General features: G+C 38.5%; 1 protein-coding gene across 1 annotated transcript in view; it reads right to left on the bottom strand.

The window, feature by feature from the left end:
* HEATR1 (HEAT repeat containing 1) overlaps positions 1-25653 on the bottom strand; it is a 57779-nt gene extending 32126 nt beyond the window's left edge. Inside the window, 21 exon segments of the mRNA XM_017862268.1 lie at positions 2214-2406; positions 3442-3578; positions 3727-3768; positions 3771-3909; positions 5746-5937; positions 6540-6661; positions 6958-7169; positions 8109-8197; positions 8644-8739; positions 11551-11658; positions 12718-12835; positions 13249-13359; positions 14742-14844; positions 16254-16387; positions 16546-16757; positions 17552-17692; positions 19107-19208; positions 20993-21134; positions 24293-24509; positions 25068-25241; positions 25540-25653. Of these exon segments, the coding sequence (XP_017717757.1) occupies positions 2214-2406; positions 3442-3578; positions 3727-3768; positions 3771-3909; positions 5746-5937; positions 6540-6661; positions 6958-7169; positions 8109-8197; positions 8644-8739; positions 11551-11658; positions 12718-12835; positions 13249-13359; positions 14742-14844; positions 16254-16387; positions 16546-16757; positions 17552-17692; positions 19107-19208; positions 20993-21134; positions 24293-24509; positions 25068-25209 (2752 nt within the window). The 5' untranslated portion in view covers positions 25210-25241; positions 25540-25653.
* Between the last annotated feature and the right edge of the window lie 414 nt (positions 25654-26067).

Here is a 26067-nt window from a genome sequence, read left to right as displayed (position 1 = left end):
TGATATCATGTTTTACTTATGAACACTACATTTTTGTAAACATATTAAAACAGATGCCAACCAATAATTCCTAGACTCTTCACAGATAAGGTGGGGCTAGAAACTCACTGCAGCCCTAAAGTGGAGAGCCCTCAGGGCATGTACAAAAGCGGCCTTCCACTTGAGGCGCTCTGCGACTTGAGTGGTCTTTGAACTTCCAAGTAGAACAAGGTGCATCTCTCCTGTGTTCAGGAGTACTGCAACAGGTGTACACAGCATAAATGCAAAGTACGTCAGGCAGGCAGGAGGAGATGGATGATAGGGCAGCAGTGGGAGGCAGGGAGCCTGTCTAGCAGCAATACCAGTGGAAAAGTGAAGTTCTTCCATCTTGCTACTTATAGTCAAAATGACATATATTACTCAGAGGCCACTGTCAAAGGACAGTAAACATTTAATACCAAATTGGAAAACTGAAATAGTTATCTCTAAATAAAATATACGTACCTTTTTGAAAACCCACAAGTTTAGGAGAAAATAACTATTTTAATAAATTGCTATCTCCGTACAATGGAATACTCTGCAGGCAGTTATAAAAGATAAATTTTCCATTTATTAATATGGAAAGATGTCCCTAATGTATTAATTGAAAAATTAAAGTTAAAAAATGTATAGGGAGTTGTTCTTATCCAAATATAACCAGAAAAACCTTAACAGTAAACTCACCTAAAATAAAGACCGAAATTTTGTAAGTCAATAAAAAAATTATTTTATGGAATTTTATTTTAGAAATAAAACTTGAAATTACATATCTACTTTACTTTATATGCAACAAAATTTGGTTATAAATGTAATTATGTGCTCTTTCAAAAAACTAATAAAAAATAAACACTGAGAAATTGTTCAGGGAAAAGTATACGATCATCTACCTTGCTTTCACAGAATATTTACAAAGAGTAATTTTGGAATTAAAAAAAAAAAAACAACCAAGGACATCTTCAAATTTCCTCAGGGCCACTCTTAGGCCTCTGATATTAATAACATTCAGTTTGAAGCATCAATCATGTCATTATTCTAATCAACTTTTTCATCTTCAACCATTCTTCTTTGATCTAATTTTGCCACATCCCCTCATGTCAATAGCTCTGAGTCAACCCACTTTTCAATATCACAGTCATTGTTTCATGAAATTCTGCATCTTTTGCAAAATTTGCAATTCCACGTTATAAAAAAACTTAACTTTCAGATATTTCATTAGAGAAGGCCGAACCTGAATATGACTTTTGCTTGATAAAAGAGATAAATGCAGGAGGGTTTTGTTTTTATTAGTTCATTATTAAATTGTATTATGATGATCTGACTTCCATATCTAACCCTACTGCTGCTACAGCTCAGAAAATGAATAGCTGATTATTAAGAACTCATATAATCACCTGCCATTTCTATTGTTAAACTCTTCTGTTTGGTGAGATTTTGCAAGTGACACTAATAACTTAAAAGCAACACTTAGAAGTAACCAGAAATATGTATAGATGTACAATTTATTTTGTTTTTTAGAGACAGGGTCTCGCTCTATTGCCTAGTCTGGAGTGTGGTGGTGCACTCACAGCTCACTGCAGCCTTGACCTCCCAGGCACAAGCTATCCTCCTACCTCAGGCACCTGAGTAGCTGAGACTACAGGTGCGCACCATCACGCCCACCTAATTTTTGTATTTTTTGTAGAGGCAGGATCTCATTACGTTGTCCAAGCTGGTCTTGAACTCCTGGCCTCAAGTGATCCTCCTGCCTTAGCCTCCCAAAGTGCTAAGACTATAGGCGTGAGCCACCTCGCCTGGGCTTTATAGATTTTTTTTTTCGAGATGGAGTCTCGCTCTGTCGCCAAGCTGGAGTGCAGTGGCATGATCTCAGCTCACTGCAACCTCCGACTCCCTGGTTCAAGCGATTCTCCTGCCTCAGCCTCCCGAGTAGCTGGGATTACAGGTATGTGCCACCACGCCCAGATAATTTTTGTATTTTTAGTACAGACAGGGCTTCACCACGTTGGCCAGGATGATCTCGATCTCCTGATCTCATGATGCACCTGCCTCGGCCTCCCAAAGTGCTGGGATTACAGACATGAGCCACTACGCCCACTCTCTGCTATTTTTTAAGTTACAATTTTCCAAACTACATAAACCATATAAAGAAAGCATGAACAGTTGGTCATGACAAAACACAACAATGCTACTTTTAATACCTGGAGAAGATATGGATGCCAGTTGGTGTTTACACTGTGTCTTCTGAGAAGAGAGCACTGCAGAGCCCACATAAAGAGCTTGAGTCTGCAGCACTGTTTTCACATTGCAGTTAAGTGGATTTGAAAGGCTAGAACCATAGGTCCATAAAACAGAACAGAACTTGAATAACTGAAAAACATCTTCTAGATGTACCTAATCACAAAAAAAAGAGCGAACTTTTAATTCTTACTCAAATAAGTTGCTTCCAAATCCTCTTTTCACTAGTGTACAATTATAAAGAAACAAGTAATTTAAGGCAATGTTTTGCTTTGTCTAATAATTTCAAATTATTCTACACTCTATGTTTTAATGAACTGGGAAGATGTCAGTGAAGAGTGATATTCAGAAGCTTCACTATAACTCTGCACTTAAAAACACTGAGAACCAAGACAAGAGCAGTATCTGGGATGCCTAATTAAGAAAATACTTCAACAATGTGGTGAGCAATGCCAACTCAATGTCAAATGCTGTATAGAGAACAAGTCAGGCAAGAACAGGAACTGACCACTGGGCCTGGCAACACGGAGATCACTGGTGCTGCGGATGAAATTTCCTGAGTAACTTCACATCTGCTAAATACCCTCTCGAACATCAGTATTCACATTTCTACATGGTATTAACCAATCAAAAAGACTGGGCTGTTGTTATTTTAAATATAGTAACAGGCCTAACATATTAGTAGGAGTGTAGCAATGTTAGTTTCTATTCAACCTACCCATTAGTATCGTGATCGTACTCTTTTACAGGGCCTGTGCTTACTATTATATACTCTTCACTGTTTACAAGTCTACTTTCATTTACATTATAAACTGACGTAACCAAAATAACCCACAATATCTTTTTTTTTTTTTGAGACAGAGTCTCACTGTCTGTCGCCCAGGCTAGAGTGCGGTGGTGTGATCTCGGTTCACTGCAAGCTCCGCCTCCCCGGGTTCAAGCGAATTCTCCTGCTTCCACCTTCCAAGTAGCTGGGATTATAGGCCCCGCCACCACGCCCGGCTAATTTTTGTATTTTCAGTAGAAATGAGGTTTCATAATGTTGGCCAGGCTAGTCTCGAACTCCTGACCTCAAGTGATCCACTGGCCTCGGCCTCCCAAAGTGCTGGGATTACAGGAATGAGCCACTGCACTCAGCCAGCCATATCTTCTTTAAGGGTAGAGTACGCCTGAAAAGGATGAGCCTTGTACCTTTATGAAAAGTTTCATCAGAACTCTGAAATGAACAGCATCAGCACCATTGAGCATCATCTCAAAGAGCCCAATGAGCAAGTGCAGATAGTCCCTGCTGTCTTCTTTCAGTTGTTCAGGATTCCACCATATGTCACCTACATGGACATGGAAAGAGAAATGATGCACAGCCCTGCATGAACATGCCGGGAGCTTTTTATTCAAGACAAGCAGTCATTGTGGAGTCAGTCAATCATTCAGTTTTGCAGAATAGCACATTTAAAAGATTCACAGCTTGTATCTTACCTTTACGAAAAGATTTAGGAGCTTTCAGGGCATAAATAAAATTTTCAGGGAAAATACAAGAAAAACCGAGTCCTCCACGGCCATCCTCTGAGTGCTGTTGAGCTCTTCTACATAATGTGCCCACAGCTCCGCTGGTATCCCTCTGTCTAACATCAGTTCAATGTGCCATTCTGAGGGGATTTCCTGAAATGTTAAAGGAAACAAAAACTAGTACAAACTAAGGGTTCTGAACATGGGTCAATGAATTCCTCTGCAAAATATGCAAGTTTTGTTTATGTGTATATTTTGGTGGGGAAAGGATTAATAGACCTGCTTTCGTCAGATTTTTAAAGAGGTCTAACTATCACCATTCACAAGGAAAGACAAAGTTAAGTTAAATTTTATCTATGTCTTACCTTAAAACATTAAACAAACTTTACTCATATAAACTGTTTATCCAATAAAGGGTAGGAATAAATAGGCATATTTCTTTTTTTTTTTTTTTGAGACGGAGTCTGGCTCTGTTTGTTGCCCAGGCTGGAGTGCAGTGGCACAATCTCAGCTCACTGCAACCTCCGCTTCCCAGGTTCAAGCGATTCTCCTGCTTCAGCCTCCTGAGTAGGTAGGATTACAGGCATCCGCCATCAGGCCTGGCTAATTTTTGTATCTTTAGTAGAGATGAGGTTTCACCATGTTGGCCAGGTTGGTCTCGAACTCTTGTCCTCAAGTGATCCACCCACCTCAGCCTCCCAAAGTGCTGGGATTATAGGCGTGAGCTACCGTGCCTGGCCAAAATAGGCCTATTTAAAAACAGGAAGATAAAGAGTTGGATTGCCAAGACATAGTTAAAGGGACTTCTTTCATTTCACTGTTTTACCACTCATCTGAATAAGGTAAACACAGTAAAATTTCCAAACCTGCAGATGATTTTAAACAAGTAGCAAAATGTCAGGTGTTTAGAAATTATACTATAAATGCCAAAAGAATGCAGAAGAACAGGTGTAAGAAAATGACAAATGTGACTCTGTACAACCAGAGCAGAGTAATAACTTAGAAGGAAAATAATCCAAAGCCAGATTTACAATGTAACCTCTCCAGTAAGGGATTTGATTAACTCAATGTGCTGCTACAGGCAAAAATATGCTCATGATACCGAGAAAGGGTATTAAAACTAAAGCAATATAAAATAACCTGTTATCTACATATGTATAATAAAACAATCAATTTATCCATACTTTTAACACTGAGAACCAGTACAGTTCAGGTCATCACACTTCACAAAAGACACCAAGAAATTAGAAGTTAAGAAGGGACTATCTGGGCTATTTTTCAAAATATGAAGATTTTACTCTTTTTAAAGTTTACAAATTTTAGCTAACAATGGCCATGATCAGAACTTACAAAATCCCAGGTAAATGTGAAAAAGATGTAATTCATTTAGTAAATCCTATAATGAGAAGCCCTCTAAAATTTGGAGGACAAATAAAAACAAAATACTTACATATAGCAGATATTAAAAAAAAACAGTCTTGCTACCTCAAAATGTGTCATGAAGTAAAAATATAAACAGCTAAAACATGTCCCTCAGTAACACTATCAAAGACAGTAGTAGTAGGCTGGAGGGATACACATCTATGTAATATTAAAATTGTTTACAGCCTAAAAGATCTATTTTTAGTAAACAATGGAATGAAATAGTATTTTGTTCAAGCACTAACACGCCAAGTGAATTCTTCATCACTAGAGGTACTTAGGTGTAGCTTGGGTAATTATCCAATAAAGACAATAAAAGAGAGGAGAGTCAGGCATCAGATACAAAATATTGCAACCCTGAAATTTTATAATTCAACGAAACTTTCTGCAAAAGCAAGGGAGTGCCTCGTTGACTATCTCACTGCTACCCAAGACTGCTTCACATTTCATCCAGCCAGTATCCACAGACTCAACATCTCGCCTCTGATTTCCAGTTTTGCTGTGACTAACAGGTCAGGCTGTTGCTTTACTCAACATCCCACTTTCTGGAGATTCTGCTTTTCTTACCACTGCAGTAATGACACTTTCAAGCTTCTTTATTTTTTTCTGCAACAAACTGAAGACTCTTATCGCAAATGGAAAGTAGGTTTCTTTTAAAGATGAACAACAAGAGACGAGCACAGACATGACCACGTGAAACGTTACTTTCTGCTTCTGGTTAAGGGACTCCTCCTCACCCAGGCTTATTAAATCCTCCACCTTGAAAAATAAACACACTCTATCACTAGTTGCTCCTGACTTTCATAAAACAATTTTTCCAACTCAGGTCTATCTAGGTATTGTGTTTTACATTTAAAGTGAGAAGTGAGATGACAAATAGAAAGCCTTTATAAAGTACTAAGCACTGATTTCTAAGTAATTATAAGAATATGTCAGAAATTGTAATGAACATAATTGCACTTGCCAACTGGTTAATGTATTTAAATCACACATCTAATACCTTTACAAAGGTTTATTTACTGAGGCAAAGATAATTTTCTCCTCTTTGGGATTATATTTTGCTACTTTAACAACAACAACAAAAATACTAATATTTTAAATGGGAATGAGAGAAAATGATGGTAAAAGGATATATTCTTATGGGTGTGATATGGATCCACATTGAACAAATATATAAAATGTTTTTAAAGATTTCAAACATTGCACAGAATTTATTAAACAACACTGTAATGTTTAAAGTAAAACCAAGTACTCAAGAATAAAAAAAAAATTTTGAAGAAAAATCTAGTAAAGCAAAAGCTGAGAATTTAATAAGCATATGAGAAAGAAATCCAGGGGTTGGACTTTCACAGCATACTTACCATCTTTAACATTAAAGAAGGATCTCCTAAATTTATATTATCAGCTAACAACTCAATCATCTTCTGATTTGCTACACCAGTTAGTTTTCCTGGCTTTGGGCTTTTAATCACATTTTCAAGAGCTGTAAAGTAAAATTGAATGCAGAGAGCTCTTATGTCACCAACACCAAAGAATCATACGAAGAATTCAGGCAAACAGTTTACTATTTTTTATGAAGGTTTGCTTTTTATTTTTCCTTATATCCAATTCTGAATTTGTCTATCTATGAATTGGCTTCCTTCTCACTGTATACTTTTTATCTTGGCAAAACTTTTAAAAGACCTTACTGGCATATAACATGACAAACAATAAATTTTAAATTTTCCTTGTTTTCTTTTGTACTGTTTACTTTTTCTAAAAAATAACTAAATTTTTTACCTTCTTCCCAGCCTCTTAATAGAGGGTGCAGAGAGCAGATTCCTGATTTTGATAAATATATAGCAATTTTCATCTCAGCAGATTCCATGTCATCATTATTGATAACCATAAATGGCAGCAAACATACAACCACCTGATTTGACAACCGATCATTTTCACTTAGTATCTCTTCTTTAATTAATATGTCAGCTGCTATCTTAAGTACCTTGTACCTAAAAGACATGCAAGCATATTTGGTTGAAAGACACATTGGAAGGCTTCAACTGGGCAAAAGTTCATCATTACATTACTCCAGCTTAACTGACAATATCCTGGTCTCCTGACCAAAACTATTATTCAGACACACTAAGACACCACTTAAAATCCATGTCAATAACAGAGTTATCTGTGACAATATTTTTATTTATTTATTTCTTGTACAAGCACTGGGATTATAGGCATGAGCCACTGTGCCTGGCCAACAATACTTTTAATCTGCTCATCCTGTCTAATCTTAAAAAAAATAATAATTTTTCTTAGAGAAATCACTAGAGGTTAACTATAACATAAGACGTATCACACTAGATGTCTCAATTCTACTGGAAATCAGATTCACTCAGGCATTCAAAGAAAATGAACCAAGCACGTCCTACATGATAGATATCTACCCATATGATAGACACAAAAACACATAAGACACACTGTCATCCTCTACGGAGCTTACTTACTTTTTCTTGCAAAAGCTTTGGTGCCAAAATGAAATAAACAGAGCTCATTAAAACTTACCACAGATGGTATCGTGTCTCTGAACTTATTTTTTAATTTGTTTAATACATTGGTATTTGTTTTAATTATAAAGTAAAATCACATAAAGTAGAAAATTAGAAAGTCCTTCCCATCTTACTTCCCAGAATTCAGTCTCATCCATTATGTATTTCCTTTTGCATTTTATTAAGAGAAATTCCAAACACAAGAATAGTATAATGAACACACACAAACACAAATTAATTAACTGTATAATGAAAGAAAGTATTACATTAAGATCTGTTCTACCACCACAACAAAGGGGTCATGTAATCAAAGCCTTAAAGAAAAAAAAAAGAAGAAATAGAAAGAACTTGATATAAAAACTTCATCAATTCAAAATAGTGTAAGGAGAAATGAATACATACCATTCTCTATTCTTTGAAAGTTCCGCTCTTTGAAAGAGATTCAGAAGATTTGAAATCGTCACTTCTGCAGTGAAATGTTCTTTGAAAATCTAAAGGGAAAAAATATCCATGAGTAGATTTGTACTTGCTTCAAACATATATGGTGCTTTTAAATGCAAATTTTAAAAGAATGAATTATAAGGAATTTCTCCCAGGAATCCTAGTACAACTTAAAAGTTTTAAGATGTATTTCTCAAAAGTGGCATTCATAAGACAATGGTCCCAAGGTATTTGCTATTGATGAGAATATGTTAAAAGCAATATAAAAATTCACAAACCATTTCCTGTTTGAACAACTTCCATATATATTTAATGTATTACATTGTGAATTCCCATGAGTTTCTCCTAACCAGACTTAAGTCTGTGCTCTCCAGAGAACAAATTTCCCATGGAAAAATAATTTCCAAAAATATTCTAGTCTCAAGCAGAGAATCATGTGAGAAGGGCAAGAAAATTTACAAAATTGTATATCTCAACAAATGACAAATTCACTCACCTCAAAAGCACTTATAGCCGACAAAACAACATCCATATTATCATCATCTAATCGGGCTAAAACAGCTTCTTTTATGAAAGACTCATCAACACCCTCCTGAGCAATAAAAGAAAAAAATTAATTTAGCTGTTGCTAAAAATCTCTTAAGGCTTTGCGCTGGAAAGGAAGTAGGGTTTTGTGAAACACACTCCAGAACAACAGTCTAACACAGGTTCTGCTCGGGCTGAGGACTGAAACACACTAGAACTAGGTAATCGCTAAGGGCCTTTCGAGATTAATAATTGTTTGGTAAAATCTTTTTCGAGTTTTCAGTGAAAATACAGTAAACAGAGTAAATATGGTATACTCCAAATACAGTTTTTGTAATTAAGGAGTTCATCTTATTAAAGTGAGAGCCCAGATACTGACAGGGTATAGACTAAAGAGTATGAATGTCTAATTTAAATTCGAGCTCTACCACTTACTAGCTGTGTGACTTTAGTCAAGTCACTTAACCTTTCTGGATCTCACTATTCTCACCTATAAAACAGGTTTGTTAATAATAATACCTACCTCCAAGGGTTGTTAAAAGATTAAAAAGTATATGTCAGTCTGTAGCACAGTGCTTTACACATAAGTACTGTTAAAAGTTAGCTAGTATTATCTAAATTTTTACAAGGATAAGGACATGTACTACAAGGCCAGTCTGCCAAAAATAGAGATCATTTTTTAAACATAACAAATAAAAGAAAACAATGTCTATTCATTCACAGAGAAAAAAAACTAGGTCTGCTAACCAACCTGAATACATCCTATCAGTATGTGGCAGGCAACTAAATAATATAAAAAACATAGGTCACTCTGTTGGGAGAAAAATGAAAATTCATAGAATTCACAAAGATTAAGTTAGTCAGGCACAGTGGTGCATGTCTATAATCCCAGCTACTCTGGAGGCTAAGGTGGGAGGATTGCTTAAGCCCAGGAGTTTGACGCCAGCCTGGATAACAAAGCAAGACCCCATCACTTAAAAAAATCCTCAAGAGCTAATAAGCAGCCATATATCTGAACCTGGAGTTTAGAATAAAACCTATGTCCTGTCATGGATGGAGAAAAGCAAATGAAACATGGTATGCAAAGGAAGACATCAACTGCAATTACAATACTCAAGCCTGTAAGCTGAATGTATGCAGCTAACCAAACCCAGAGAACGGGAGAGAAAGGCAGTAAGAGTAAAAGGAAGGATGAGAACAACTTCAGAAACAGAAGATTCCAGGACTCCCCCTTTATTCCAGAAGAATTTCTCATCACTAAAATCCTCCTATCACAACAAAGACTATTATTCAATGAAATTATTTAACACATCAACAAAATAAACCTATTGGCAGTTCATAAAAGCAGAATTCACGCCAGATCAAATAAAGCAACATTTCTCAAACCTGAATATTACATCAGCCACTTTTAAAGAAACTTTCTCAAAGATCTAAATGTTGTTTAAATTGTTTATTGTTTATATATCAACTTAAAATTAAGTATAACTTCTTAAAATATAGATGACATAAAACAAAAAATTTTTTTTAATCTGCAAGGGAAATACTAAAAACTATAAAACCAATGCAATTCAAATGAAGATGAATTTAGTGTGATTAACTGTAATTAGCTGAAATTAAATTTTACCGATCATATGATTTTACTTGTAATACGAATCTGGCTATAATTGCTGTGACACAAGTTCGAGAGGTCGGCATGTTTACACTGCCATGTGCTACACGGAAACTCAACTCTGTTACCGCTTTACCCTATTCCAGAAATTTCTCAAATATGCAAATCATAGTGCATAATTTTAGATATGACACAGATGGAGCATTCCTATTTTAATTATAGTAACTGTAGTAAAATGTATATACAATTAGCACCTCACACCCACAATCTGAAGGCTATGTAAAAAAATAATGAGTCCATCTGAAATAAAGAAAAATTTTGAGAAAACAATACTACTATCAGTGGCAATTTATAATTTAGCAAAAATTGTAAAAGGACTGCTTGAATGACTAAAGTTTGGAAACTACTATTCTATTTGTATCACTACCAAGTCTTCATACCAATGCCTTTTGGCATAAATGCAAATTAGACCAAATTATTTACAAATAAAGTCAGCCTCAATACATATTTGAAGCCACTTACATTTTAAAGACAAATGAAACTGCAGGTACCCAAATCACAGAACACTGTTCAAAAGTTATCACCCAAATGTCCCAAAATACGCCTTCATCTAAAATTAAGACTACCAAAACCAAATTTCTTGGCTTTTCTTTAAACAGGGTCTTGCCCTGTCACCCAGGTTGGAGAGCAGTGGCACGATCGTGGCTTACTGCAGCCTCAACCTCACGCCCCAGAGACCCTCCTACCTCAGCCTCTCAAGTAGCTGCGACCACAAGCGTGTGCCACCAAACTTGGCTAATTTTTTATTTTTTTTTATTTTCCTATAGAGAAGGGGGTATCCCTATGTTGCCCAGGTTGGTCTCAAACGTTTGGGCTCAAGTGATCCTTCTCACAGAGTGTTGGGATTATAGGCATGAGCTGCTGTGACCAGCCCAAAATCAAATTTCAAAACTAAAAACATTCTTAGATAATTAATGAACCTATGTGAATTAATCTACAAATTCCAGTTGGAAAAACACTAAAGATAAACAAATAACCATCAATGTGGAAACATAAAAGCAGTTATTAGGTTATTGTTAAAATGGGGACCACTGGCACACACAGTCCTAAATATTAGTCTAAAGTAAGTACTCTCATGAGGTTTATTCAGTTCATCTGTACAATTATCCACTATCAATTCTAGGTGGTAACTCCAATTTCTTATTCAGAATTACACTGCTCATTATTAAGAAAAAAAAAAATCATACACAAAAGCAATCCGAAACAAACCTTTGATGTTTGCATGATCTTTTTCAAATGATTAATGGCCAGAAGTCTCACAGGAGCAAGTGGATGATTCAGGCTGAGCATCAAAGAAGTATCAGAATCTGCTAAAAACTACAGGGTTCAACGCAATTATCAAATTATTTCACTTAATCTGAACAGTCTACGATCAAGAATAAAACCCAAAGAAAACCAACCCAAATTGCCCAACATTTTCAGTAACAACCATCTAACTACAGAAAACAAACGAAAAAACGCAAAATCTTTGTTTCTAGAACATTATTACATGAGTTGCAACCGATGAAAAAAATTTGTATTGTTGGTGGTATGATTTCACATGTATTTGTGTCTATGTGTAGGTTTAATTTGGTGAAGTAATTCTACAAAGTAATTTTGTATTTTGTATGCATATCTGATTCCAAAGTAAAGAGCACCTAAGATAAATCACTGTTTCAGCACCTCCCAGAAAACAGAATGCAACTCATCTACATGAGATAACAAATAGTGACACTCAAATTAGTGACACCTTAGTTCACTTACGCAATTAGACAAAAAAGGAAGTCTACCCATCAACCTAAGATTCGGAAATGCAACACCATCAAAGATGAAAGTCTAGAAAGTCTAATTATGGAAGAGAAATACTAAAACAATCATATTTCTCTTCATAATTATCTGTTTTTAAGGCTAATTAAAGAACTTCTGCTTAAATGTCTAACCTCTAGTATAACGCTTTAGTCTTGAATCGCCAGAAAATTTCTCGTTTTAATGTGATCATGAAATAGAACCCATCTCCCCCTTGCTAATCAGTACTATAAATAGCCATTTGTGGCTGGTACACCGGAAAGCATAGACCTAGCTGAAAGACAGAACGCCAGAAACCTACGTGAGGCCATCCTTTGATGATTCTTAATAAATATCCCGTACAAAATTCTCTAACAATACTTTTCCTGAAATAAGTATCATGTTCATGGTTATGTACAAATTATTGTACCTTTCTCCAATTAGTCTATTCCTGCCTCAGAGCCGTACTTCCGGCAACTAGGCAAACTATAAGGTCATCTCTGTAAAATTTTCCACACGATGGAAAAAACTGGCAAATTTCCTTCTGGATCTCTTCACATAACGATACAAATGTACCCCAAATTGTCATAATTCCTTTGGAGAACAACATACCTGATACTTTCCTCCACTTGTAGAAAGAGAAACGAACTGATGAAAAAGCTCTTGTTTCTTCAGATCTGCAATTTCCTTTAAGTGTTCCTCTAATACAACATCTAACGTTCTGGGGTATCTGGGAAGCAATCAAAGAGTGAATTCATTATTCTTAATAAATTTATTCATCTCATACACCATATGTATATAAAGGAAAGACATAAAATTTTAAAAATTACTGAGACTATGACTTGAATTTTAACAAATGTTGTATGCAAAACCAAATGATATTGGTCAAGTTTGTTACTATAACTACTCCAGTAACCAAACAGTCTCTCTATAAAAAATTATACTCTCCATAGCCCCCCCACAGTCACTATTTCCTCTTATATTTCAAATATTTTTAATTCCGATACTCGACCCTCCTTGAAGAAAAAATTTAAAAAAGGACAGTCTCTGTACAATTCAGTATATTAAGATGTGACTTGTGAATCATATCTTTATAGAACAGGAAGTACTTTAGAAGAGCATAAACATACATGCATAACTTACTTGCTTTCTAAAAGCCTAATGAGTGGAAGAAATTGTTCATTAAGCAAAGACACTTTATTAGAATCCATTTCTTCCTGTGAACTATATGAAATATACTCTTCAAATAGAAGGCTGTAAAAAAAAAACCACAGAAATATCAGCATACGTAAGAGTTACTATTTATTGAGTACCTACTATATTCTAAGTGCTTTAGAAATATTATCTCTAATTGTCATACTTATAAAAGGTATAATTTAACACTTATTTTACAGATAAAGAAACTAGGGGCTTGGTGTAGTGGTTCACACCACTGGCATTACAATCCCCGCACTTTCAGAGGCCAGGGCAGGAGGACTGTTAAAGGTCAGGAGTTCGAGACCTGTCTGGACAACACAGCAAGACTACATTGCTATTTAAAACTGTGGTGGCTCACGCCTGTAATCCCAGTACTTTGGGAGGCCGAGGCAGGCGGATCACCTGAGGTCAGGAGTTTGAGATCAGCCTGACCAACAAGGAGAAACCTCGTCTCTACTAAAAACACAAAATTAGTCGGGCGTGGTGGCACATGCCTGTAATCCCAGCTACTAGGGAGGCTGAGGCAGGCAAATTGCTTGAACCTGGGAGGCAGAGGTTGCAGTGAGCTGAGATCGTGCCACTGCACTCCAGTCCGGGCAATAAGAGCAAAACTCCATCTCAAAAGAAAAAGAAAAAAAAAAAGGAAAAGAAACTAGGGTATAAGTCTTCCAATTTGCTCATGAGTACAGCAACAAAAGGCAACACTCAGTGAGCCCTTCTGTGCCACAGAGTGGGGTTTCACACTTTAAGCCCCAGTCTGATTCTAGAGCCTATGCTCTCAACATTACTACATGTATATACTCTCCTTAAATTCACAAACCAACCCTCTGAGCAAAGGGGCATGAATGATGCACACCAACACATAGGCACCCTCTTGATGCCACAAAATGGCAAAGCCACATCCACTCGCACCTCCAAAACTTACTATAGTCCTGGAAGTGGTAAGGGCAGAATTACACCTATGTCTGACTGCAGCGCCTACATCTTTTCACTGCATCAAGTTGCCCATTAAAAAAAAAAAAAAAAAAAAAGACTGAATTATCTTTAGAGCAATGAAATAATCCTTACTCTACGCCTACCTTCAATATTGTTTCTAAATGACATTTACGGCGTTCTAATTGTGATGTGTTATTTCAGATATTATGGTCCATTTACTAATATAAAACTTCAAATGGCCAAAACCTGTGTTTAGTTATTACCCAAATTTAGCTTAACCACTAACTTTCCATTTTCATCTAGAAGCACTAAAGACATGCAAGAAAAATTGCTTTTGCTTTTAATGCTGCCAGTTACTGGATTAAGTACTTAATAGTTAACGAAATGATACAGACAAAACAAGATATACATTAAAAAGGAATACTGGGAAATTTCTAACCAATCTTGAAAATAATACTGAGTCACAAAATGGAAATCAAAAGCATGTCAAAACAATAGCTTACCTAGCCAACAAATGGTCTAAGTTGTTCTTCAGTGATATTTTTGTAAGTATAGCTTCTAAGTGTCTCTTGTAGATTTGACCATCCATTCCTTCAGTTTCTTCTCCTTAATACGTAAAAATTAAAATTGTGTCGGGAAAATTTATTTTGCAAGCTAACATTATTAAATTCACTTATAGCAGAAAATCTTTCTCAGAATAAAACACACTGATATCCAGCTTTTTATCTATTTCCAGAAGTGCATTCCACTTATTTAGTCATTTATACTTTTCAAAGCTTTTCTGTATAGATCACCTTCATTTTTCTTTTATCTGAAATTCTCTATTTTTAACAAGTACTATCATGCTTATAACGATACTAAAACAAAAGTCCAAAATTAGTCTTTCCCCAGGTAACATTACAAATTAGTTGTGATGGTCCCAAACAACTATCTCTAAAAACAGGCTAGACTTTCATCTCAGTACCTACCCCCTTACTGAACCAAGAGCGGTCATCTATTTCAGATTTATAATAAACGTATGAATCTGATCTTAGCCCTTGCTTTCAAGAATGGGACATTACTCATTACCTTCAGAATAGGAAGAATACATTTTCATTTTGCTAGTCACTTTTCTAAAATGCGTGTTTAAACCAAGATTTGGTTATGAAAACCTCATTTTCCAGTAGACCAACATAAGTTTAGAGAAGTCTTTCTTAGGATTCTCCAAGTAGCAACAGAACCTAGTGTTTCTTCCTAGTCTTTTTGTATTTATTAAAAGACGTAACGCAAACAATCAATTTCTAATTATTATTATTATTATTTTTGAGATAGAGTCTCGCTCTGTCGCCCAGGCTGAACTGCAGTGGCGCAAACACAGCTCCCTGTAGCCTTGAACTCCCTGGGCTCAGGTGATCTCCCACCTCAGTCTCCCGAGCAGCTGGGACCACAGTTGCATGTCACCATGCCCAGCTAATTTTGTACATTTTGTAGAGACAGGGTTTTGCCATGATCTGCCCATCTCAGTTTCTCAAAGTGCTAGGATTACAGGTTTGAGCCACCTGGCCCTCTAATTATTATTTTTTGCTTTGTTTCATAATTTGGATTTTTATGTATAAAAATTTTCTTGGTCTTATATTTTAATTACTATAGGGAAAAGACTTTTTTGGCAACTGGATGAGATATTCATTGTAAATGAATCACTATTCATTAAATATCTAAATGAGAAGGCAAAGGTTTACTCAGTAATGAATTTTAAAATTATTCTAGTCTTTTCATGTAGAGACTATCTAAGTATTTAAGAACACAGATCTGAAAAAAAAAGTAGAATTCTAAGAAATCACTCATTTAATAAGGATCTCTCTTCAACCAACCTGCTCCCCATCCCAAATGTTTCTCACTTAAGAAACAGACAAGTTACACAAGAACAACTGGAAAACAGAAATTTTAAATATTTTAAAGCTGTTAACCAGGATATGGTTACTATTTTAAGATCAAATCTTAGAAATTTTCTGGACAACAAACACAAAACCACATACCTGTAACATGATGAATGATGGAGACAACCAGATGGGGAAGCATGTAGCGTAGAAGAGGACTGACATCGTAAGTTTCAGAAATCCCATGAAGTATTGTGATAAGATCGGGAACACTACATAAGTGAGGGAACGGCCTTTAAAGAAGCAAAGTACATATCGTGTTGACTTTACAAGTCAGACAGCGACTGACAATATAAACAAAGATACATAATCACTTATCTCGCAAAAAAATTATTCAAAATAATTTTATTCACCTCTGACTACCACCATTTCCCAATTCAATGGTACATACTTTTTCCCCAGGCTCTCTGGCTTCTGTCTCTGCAGGAGCACTATCAGGCAACTTAATCCATCCTTGATCAAAGAGGGAATCTTGGTCAATGTTTTGATGATCTGTGACGCCAATGAATTCACAAAGGTATCTTCCATGGTCACTTTCACAGAAATTTGACATATTATCATGTATGTTGCAGCTCTGTGATCTGGTAAAGATGATTTCAATCCCTAAATATTTTTTAAATATAAGGAAAAATGATAAACCGTATTATTTTCTGCTACTTTAAATGTTAATCTGACAAATTAGAAATGTCATAGAGATTAATACAACCTAATGCATAGTCAATCACTCTTCAGACGTAAACAATAAAGGAGCTGACCCCTTTTTCAGAGTGGATACAGAGATGAGACAAGTCTGTTGGACAAGAAAAAGGATCTCAGAAAATTTCCCAACTCAAACATCTACCGTATGTCCTAACAGGAGCCGGTAAGCTCTTCTTTTATACATAAAATACTACTTATGAGAGGGAGACCTCAATCAGATCACTAATGGAAGAAACAAGTCTGATGAAAGATAACAAGTTGGGACACTGTGGGAAGTGAAAGCAGTACCTCCCTCCATGAGGCACCTGGGAAGGTAGCAGGTAACAAGGCATTTGGGAAGGAGAAACGCTGAGAGGCAGGAGCCAGTGCACAAAGAATGCTGAGCGGCTGCTTACGCCCCGAAGAGACTGTCTGCTCCGTCCGTCTTCCAGTGAGGTACAAAGACTGCTATGGAAATCAATCTAGGAGATAGCGGCAGGGCCAGACAGCCAATGTTTATTCTTAAGAGTCCTGATTAAGGTCCCAGTCTGGTGAGTTTCCAATAAAAAAGTGTCATATTTTCAACCTAAAGGCTAAATCTCATCAACCATCTGAAATAAACTGTCCATTTAAAAACACTTAAATCTAAAAAAACTTTCGAAAGCAAGAAAATTCCTTTAAGTACAAAACAATCTACTTAACACATCAGCAGTGCCAACCTTTTGGATATAGGGGACTAGTTTGGCGATGATATTGTCTGATACATCCTCTGCAGCGACCAGTGCCGACACTATGGTGGAAGCATAGAAAGCCAAGAGCACCCTCAACTGAGCTGAGCTGCCCGGGGACTCAGCAAAAACCTGAAACAAGGAACACAAACAAAACACATTTAACAGTGAAAGGGAGGTGGAAGGATTGCTTGAGGCCAGGAGTTCGAGGCTGAACTATGATGGCACCACTGTGCTCTAGCCTGGGCGACAGAGCAAGACCACGTCTCCAGAAAAAAGTGAAAGGCCAAATAAATATTTACAGCTCTCCTGAACTACCATATGCAACACTGAATAAATACACAATGTGACAAGAATTAACTGCCCAATGATATTCCTAACATTTTCATTAAAAATTTTTTTTTTTGAGAAGGAGTCTTGCTATGTCACCCAGGTTGCAGTCCAGTGGCACAATCTTGGCTCACTGCAACCTCCACCTCCCAGGTTCAAGCAATTCTCCTGCCTCAGCCTCCTGAATAGCCGGGATTACAGGCATGCGTCACCATGCCCACTTTATTTTCGTATTTTAGTAGAGATGATGTTTCACCATGTTGGTTGGCCAGGCTGGTCTCAAACTCCTGACGTCAAGGGATCTGCCTGCCTCAGCCTCNGTTGCAGTCCAGTGGCACAATCTTGGCTCACTGCAACCTCCACCTCCCAGGTTCAAGCAATTCTCCTGCCTCAGCCTCCTGAATAGCCGGGATTACAGGCATGCGTCACCATGCCCACTTTATTTTCGTATTTTTAGTAGAGATGATGTTTCACCATGTTGGTTGGCCAGGCTGGTCTCAAACTCCTGACGTCAAGGGATCTGCCTGCCTCAGCCTCCCAAAGTGCTGGGATTACAGGCGTGAGCCACCGCGCCTGGCCTTTTTTTTTTTTTTTTTGAGACAGAGTCTCGCTCTGCCGCCCAGGCTGGGGTGCAGTGGCCGGATCTCAGCTCACTGCAAGCTCCGCCTCCCGGCTTTACGCCATTCTCCTGCCTCAGCCTCCCGAGTAGCTGGGACTATAGGCGCCCGCCACCTCACCCGGCTAATTTTTTGTATTTTTTTTAGTAGAGACGGGGTTTCACCGTGTTAGCCAGGATGGTCTCGATCTCCTGACCTCGTGATCCGCCCGTCTCGGCCTCCCAAAGTGCTGGGATTACAGGTTTGAGCCACCGCGCCCGGCCGGCCTTATAATTTTTTAAACAGCTTTCCCAGGTTGAATATTCCTGACATTTCTAGAAGTCTCTTTGAATAGTCACTGTAACTAGAATCTGGCAAGGAATAGGCATTTATTTTGTAGAAAACACCTTTGGTGATAAAAGATTGATTCTTAAAAACAAACAAACAAAAAAACAAACCACGGACTCTCAAACTACTCCTGCTTCAAAACACCAGACCATTTAATAAAATAAATTTATCCAAAGTACCACTGTTATTAGGGTATGCTTTAGTATGTTTTCTTCATTCAAAGCAGGCAATCTTTTCATACAATTATATACTCATGAAACAAGACTGCTCACCTTCACAGATTTTGTCACCAAACTACAAATGAAATCCATGAATCCAAGATCTTTGTAGCAGTGGGTAATCAAAGTTCCTTTAGCTAAGGGCACTCCTGATTGCTGTTATTGACAGAAAGAACAAACTATTAGCGACATTCATCAACTGATCCTTATTTAAAAGTATTTACCCTAGTGATGTCTTCATACTGCTCCAATTCATAAATTAAAAATATAATCACTCCTTATAACTGGTGTTGGTGATGAAATTAACACATAAAATCATGTAAACTTAGAAATTCAAAAGAGAAGGTCAGCAAAGAGGGCAGAGGTATTTAGTGAAAAATGTTTGCTTATCATATGTCATATTTTGAAAGGTATTTACCAAAATCTGGATGCTCTAGATTCTCAGTAATTTTACTGGTTCGATATGGTTTCTGAGCCAATATGATATGCTTCTGTCATTGCTTTACAATAACGCTAAGAACAGAAATAGATGAGGAACCTGGACAACTTATACCACTATTCCCACCATCTAGCATTGTACATGGTATGTAATAGATGCTCAATAAATATTAAGTGAAAGGAGAATTTTAAGTGAACTTTAGTAGGTGAGTGGAGTTTGGATACCTGGAATAAGAATGCCTAGGGAGCAGGAAGGTCCAAGGGTAGATCAGAGGAAGAATAATTTTGATGCTATGGGCAGAGTGAATGTTGGGAAGAGCAGTTTAAGAGCTTTATCAAAGGCTGGCCTTCTCCAACGTTCTTTAAAGTGCTTTACATTCAGATTCTTAAATTATCCTTCTAATTAAAGAGTCCTCATTCCTCCTGTCTTACTAATTCTGAACACTGACCCCACTACCATCATCAGCCAAATGTGCACAGCCCCATGATCTGTTAGCTTACTCTCATCCCAGTGTGCCTCCTCTCCTACCCTGGATCACCATGCTCAGCACGCAGCAAAGTTCCTGCTAACATACGTCTACTTTCCTCCACCATATGCTGCAAAGTGCTAAAGGTCAGTCAGTTGGCTTGCCTACAGTATCATGCTGTCTTTTCTTACCCAGACCCTTCCTGTTACACAAGCATCCTTTTATTCGTCTGTAAATTAATTACTAGCATCTTCCTCACAACTTTAAGAAATTATTGAAGCCCCTGAAGTTATCTTTATCCTTTTCATTTTTGTAAGTATTTTCTGCCTTTGTTCGTCTTCAAGTTCTCAGTTCCAAAATTTAAAATGCCAAACAGCATGGTACAACAGAAAGGCACAGGCTCTGGAATCAGACTGGGTGTTCAAATCTCAACTCTGCCACTTTTTAGTTATGTGAACTTTGGCAAGCAGCCTGTCCTCATCTGTAAAAATGAAGTTTTGTGATAATCCAAGATAATATAATGTACACTGCCTAGCCTGACTTCAGATACTAAATATTATTATTATTATTATTATTATTTTTTTTTGAGACGGAGTCTCGCTCTGTTGCCCAGGCTGCAGTGCAGTGGCCCGATCTCAGCTCACTGCAAGCTCCGCCTCCTGGGTTTATGCCATTCTGCCTCAGCCTCCTGAGTAGCTGGGACTACAGGCGCCCGCCACCTCGCCCGGCTAGTTTTTTTTGTATTTTTTAGTAGAGACGGGGTTTCACCATATTAGCCAGGATGGTCTCGATCTCCTGACCTCGTGATCCGCCCGTCTCAGCCTCCCAGAGTGCTGGGATTACAGGCTTGAGCCACCGTGCCCGGCCACTAAATATTATTAACATTAATAATAGTTTTAATTGGAAGTTAGGAAATAAAAATGATGGAGGTAATTATCTGGACTATCCCCAGGAGCACTGACTTATTTTTTCCTAATTAAATCCCTTAATCAAGATCTGTGATGATTACAGACATGTGTCATTCAGCAATCATACCTTAACTGGCAACAACCAGAACCATTTGTGCTTTGAATTATTAATTTTTAGAAGCTGTATGACTCGCACAAATATTCTTGTCTCGTGGTATGGCAGAACACAAGCAATGAGGCTATCTTGATTATAGAGATGTATATGGAACCTGGGGAAAAAAAGCAAACAGTCCAGCTGGATACAAAACTTAATAATAAGCACCTATTTCCTCACATGCTCAAACTGTATATTAATGAGCTAAAACAACCTAGAATGAGTAGCAGTAAAAATCACACAATTATAAGCAAGACACAGAGCATTTAAAAAGTCCTCAATTTTGCATTCACATATCCTTCAACATGGTCCAGCCAATTCCTATGCAATATCTTTGAATATTCAACATCAAAATCTACATCCCATTAACTTTCTCTCAGCTTTCAAGTTTTTATTTATTTTTTTGAAATAGAGTCTTGCTCTGCCACCCAGGTTGGAGTGCAGTGGCGCGATCATGGCTTACTGCAGCCTTGACCTCCCAGGCTCAAGTGGTCCTCCCACCTAGGTCTCCTGAGGAGCTGAGACCACAGGTGAGCACCAGCACAGCTGGCTAATTTTTTATCGCCATATAAAGACCAAGTCTCCCTGTGTTGCCCAGACTAATGTCTCAACCACTTTTTCTTTTTTTCGAGAGGGAATCATGCTGGTGCTCAGGCTAGAGTGCAGCGCCACAATCCCAGCTCACTGCAACCTCCACCTCCCGAGTTCAAGCAATTCTCCTGCCTCAGCCTCCCAAGTAGCTGGGACTACAAGTGTACACCACCATGCCCAGCTAATTTTTTTTTTTTACTTTAGTAGAGATGGGGTTTCATCATGTTGCCCAGGCTGGTCTCCAACTCCTGAGCTTGGACAATCCACCCACCTCAGCCTCCCAAAGTGCTGGGATTACAGGTGTGAGCCACTGAACCCAGCATATTAGTCTGACATACAATTTTAGCACTATCCAAGCCGTTACTTTTTCCATGAAGCTTTCTTCAACTATTCCAGGCAGAACTACATCCAAAAACTGTGCTTAATCCTTTATTACGGCATTTATTTCAAAACAGTAATCAAGGGCAATGTACTTACCTGTGTACTGAACTTAGTATTTGCTGAATAAATAAAAAAGTTATCTTAAGAAATAAAATGAAAAATCAAATGCAAAAAGGATAAGTATTCCTTACATTAATGATCTATTTGGGGGTAAAATTAAGTGCTAGAAAACAGAGAGAAATATTACAGACTTTTAAATATTCTTTTTTGTCTGACTGCCCTAATGTTCTGACAATCAGAAGACCCAAGTTAAAATTATATTTTCTTGATGACTCACTTGCTTCTTGAAAAAATATTAGTTTATCCCCATGTCTCCATTTTTTGGTTTTTTTTTTGATACGGACTCTCCCTCTGTTACCCAGGCTGGAGTGCAGTGGTGCAATCTCAGCTCACTGCAAAATTCGTCCCCTGAATTCAAGTTAATTCTTCTGCCTCAGCCTCCCAAGTAGCTGGAATTACAAGTGCTCACCACTGCACCCAGCTAATTTTTGTCTTTTTCATAGAGACAGGTTTTACCATGCTGGCCAGCCCATGTCTCCAATTAATGGAATAGAAATCTACTTTTAAAATATGTAAGGTGGACTGGGTGTGGTGGCTCATGCCTGTAACCTCAGCACTTTGGGAGGCCGATGAGGCAGGAGGATCGCTTGAGGCCAGAGTTCCAGACCAGTCTGGGCAACAAACTGAGATACTGTCTCTACAAAAAAATGAAAAAAAAAAAAAAAAAAAAAAAAAAAAACTAGCTGGGCATGGTGGTGCATGTTTGTAATCCCAGCTACTTGGGTGGCTGAGATTGGAGGATAATTTGAGCCCTGGAGGTCAAGTAGGCCACGATCACACCACTGCACTCCAGCCTGGGTGACAGAGTGAAATCCCGCCACTCAAAAAAAGTAAAAATAAAAAAGACAGCCATGCACAGTGGCTGCAGTGGCTCACACCAGCACTTTGGGAGGCTGAGGTGGGTGGATCATGAGGTCAGGAGTTTGAGACCCGCCTGGCCAACATGGTGAAACCCCACCTTTAAGACAAAAAACACAAAAAATTAGCTGGGCTTGGTGGTGGGCGCCTGTAATCCCAGCTGCTTGGGAGGCTGAGGCAGGAGAATCGCTTGAACCTGGGAGACGGAGGTTGCAGTGAGCTGAGATCATGCCACTGCAGTCCAGCCTGGGCGACAGTGCAAGACTATCTCCAAAAAAAAAAAAAAGACATACATAATGGGAGAATAAACAAAACAAAAATGTGTATGCTGTGATGTGATACCAATACGTGAGAACATAAACCGAGGAAACTTACTGAGACAATTCCCAAAGCAGGTAAAAGATCAGACCTTGGAAATGAACTTCAGTTGTATCCTAGCTCTGCCACTTACTAGCTGTGTGACTCAAGCAACTTAACCCCTCTAAGCCTCAGTTTTCTCAACTGTGAAACAAGGATAATACAAGTAATCTCACCAGAGGAATGCTGTGAGAATTAAATGAGATAATGCAGGTAAAGTGCTTGGCAGGGCCTGGTGTATAAATGCTCAAAACACATTAGCTACCACTGTTTTTCTCAAGTAATGGTATTTCAGAGGATAACATTGTCTGCTTCCCCAACCATTTTGTTATTTTGCCAAGAAAGAAGCTTAATACTCATTGCCCCAAGTGTACAGGAACAAGCTGTAATGGCAAAGTGACATGGGCTCCTCAGAACTAATGAGGTTAGGCTGGGAGAGGTGGCTCACACCTGTAATCCCAGTACTTTGGGAGGTTGAGGCTGGTGGATCACCTGAGGTCAGGGGTTCAAGACCAGCCTGGCTGACATGGTGAAACCCCATCTCTACAAAAACACAAAACATAGACAGGCATTATGGCAGATGAATGTAATCCCAGCTACTTGGGAGGCTGAAGTGGGAGAATTGCTTGAACCCAGAAGGCAGAGGTTTCAGTGAGCCAAGATTTCGCTATTGTACGCCAGCCCGAGTGACAGAGCAAGACTCTATCTCAAAAAAAAAAAAAAAAAAAAAAAAGAACGAATGAGGTTAGACTATTTACTCAAAATCATCAGTAGTTCTACTTTTCACTATTAACAAAAAAGAATTTAAAAGCAGAAGAGCATGCTCATCTCACACAATGGACACTGTATCAATCTCTTAATATACCTAATTTTACAGCTTCCACTTGATAAGTGTTCTCAACTACTTCATTTTTTAAAAGACCAAAGTGATTAGCCCATAGTTATTTCTGTAATTCTATTAGCTACCTGTGAATCAACCACTCCAGACACTTCTGTGCCGGCTTAAGGAGGAAGTAAGGCGACAAGTGAATAAGGAATAATGAAATGTTTTCGTCCAGCTGTTTGTTCACTGCTTTGGTCTGAACGCTTCGCTCCAAGGTTTTTGCTAGCTGACTGAACAACGGTGCTTCAAACTGCTCAAAGGAAGGATCAATTCCAAGCAACTCTTCCAGGCCAGTGCATCCTAAATTTCAAAAAAAGCCAGTTTATTTAACAATTCTTTGCAAACAAACTCATCTCACACCTCTTTTTACTTACCCCTAAGAAGTCTCTGAATTCTTTAGGTACATATAATTTATAATACAATCCCAAACACTGATTTCTAGTTTTTAACATACAGAGTAAATCCCATCTCATCTACTAGAACAGAAAGCACTTCGTGGCAGGGAACATTGCCTTTTTTTTTTTTTGGCTATCCCCTACAATAACTAGGCCAGTCTCTGAGAGGACTTCTCCTCTCAGTCACTGCCTCCATCCCCTTTTAGCTGTTCTTCTTTCTGACATATTAGTTGACCTCTCTTAACCTCGTTTCATCTGTGAAATCCAGACACCACTACTCAGAAACATTTCAAGAACCAAGCACTTGGCTCTTATGTTCTCTTTCCCTTAAAATATACGTCAACATGTTAGAAAATGCTAAGGAAGAGGACAACGCAGAAGAGAAAACAAGAAAACAGACAAACAAAAAAGTAACATCCAGAAAACGCTTCAAAGAGCTTTTCTAAGTTAAAAGATGGCTCACCTATGGCAAAGGCGGTGTCTCTGTCGATGGTGGCCGCTTCCTTAGGGTCAAACAAGAGAGAGGCAACTTCATCTCTAGATAAGAGGCTGGCGTCACTTTGAGGGAGGGCGAGTCGTTGGAGCTGCTGGGCTAAGGACGTCATCTTTCACGCCAGCGGAGTTTTAATGACACAGGCTAAAAAAACATAACTACTTTGAGAAGTTTCTACGAAACTATGAGGCGCCTCGTAAACAAACAATTTTCCTCTGCACTCAGAGTCGTCATGGACACACAACACGGCTGTCCTGAGATTTGTGGACCCCGGGAGAGGCAAAGACGATGGCAACAGCGCTAACAACTAATTACAGTACCGGCGACTGCGCCAAGGTTTTCCTTCAAACCTGGTTCCGCAGATATCCGGAAAACTCTTACCCTCCTTCAGTATGCCGCCCCCATCCGCAGCCACATCAAGCGGCTCTGTGCTCCTCCTTACCCGGAACTGGGAATTTGGGTATATCTTGGAATGCAACAACTCTTCACAGCAGCTCCCACATGGTACCCAGGAACCGTACCCTCACCCGGAAACCTAAAACACGCTGTAGAGCAGCTTCCGGCTGCAGGCACTACGGCAAGTGAAGAGGTTCAAGACAGCTCCGCCTCCCGAGACGAAAGCCCGCCCCCTCAGCCCGCCCCCCCTCAGCCCGCCCCTCAGCCAGCCTCTCTTCCGGCCGAACTCAGGCTCAAGTCTTAGCGTCGCCTCCGTAGCTCCAGTCTAGCCGTCTGCGCTGCGGCTCATGTCTGAAGCTTTCGGTCTCTGGATGGGCCTTCTGTGGGCTTTAAGGATCCGTAGCCGGAATCATTCATTCAGTATATAGTGATCCAGCCTTTACTAGATGCCAGCGGCACCGCGTAGTGCTGAAAGCCACGGGTTGTGAAGTCTCGTGGTTTGGGTTCAAATCCTGGCGCTGGCGCCTGTCGACCGGGTGAACGCCACCAAATTATTTCATCTCTCTGAGCTTGT

Source organism: Rhinopithecus bieti, unplaced genomic scaffold, assembly GCF_001698545.2.
Source record: "Rhinopithecus bieti isolate Rb0 unplaced genomic scaffold, ASM169854v2 scaffold_57691, whole genome shotgun sequence".
Classification (NCBI taxonomy): Eukaryota; Metazoa; Chordata; class Mammalia; order Primates; family Cercopithecidae; genus Rhinopithecus; species Rhinopithecus bieti.
This window is presented reverse-complemented; position numbering and strand designations above follow the sequence as displayed.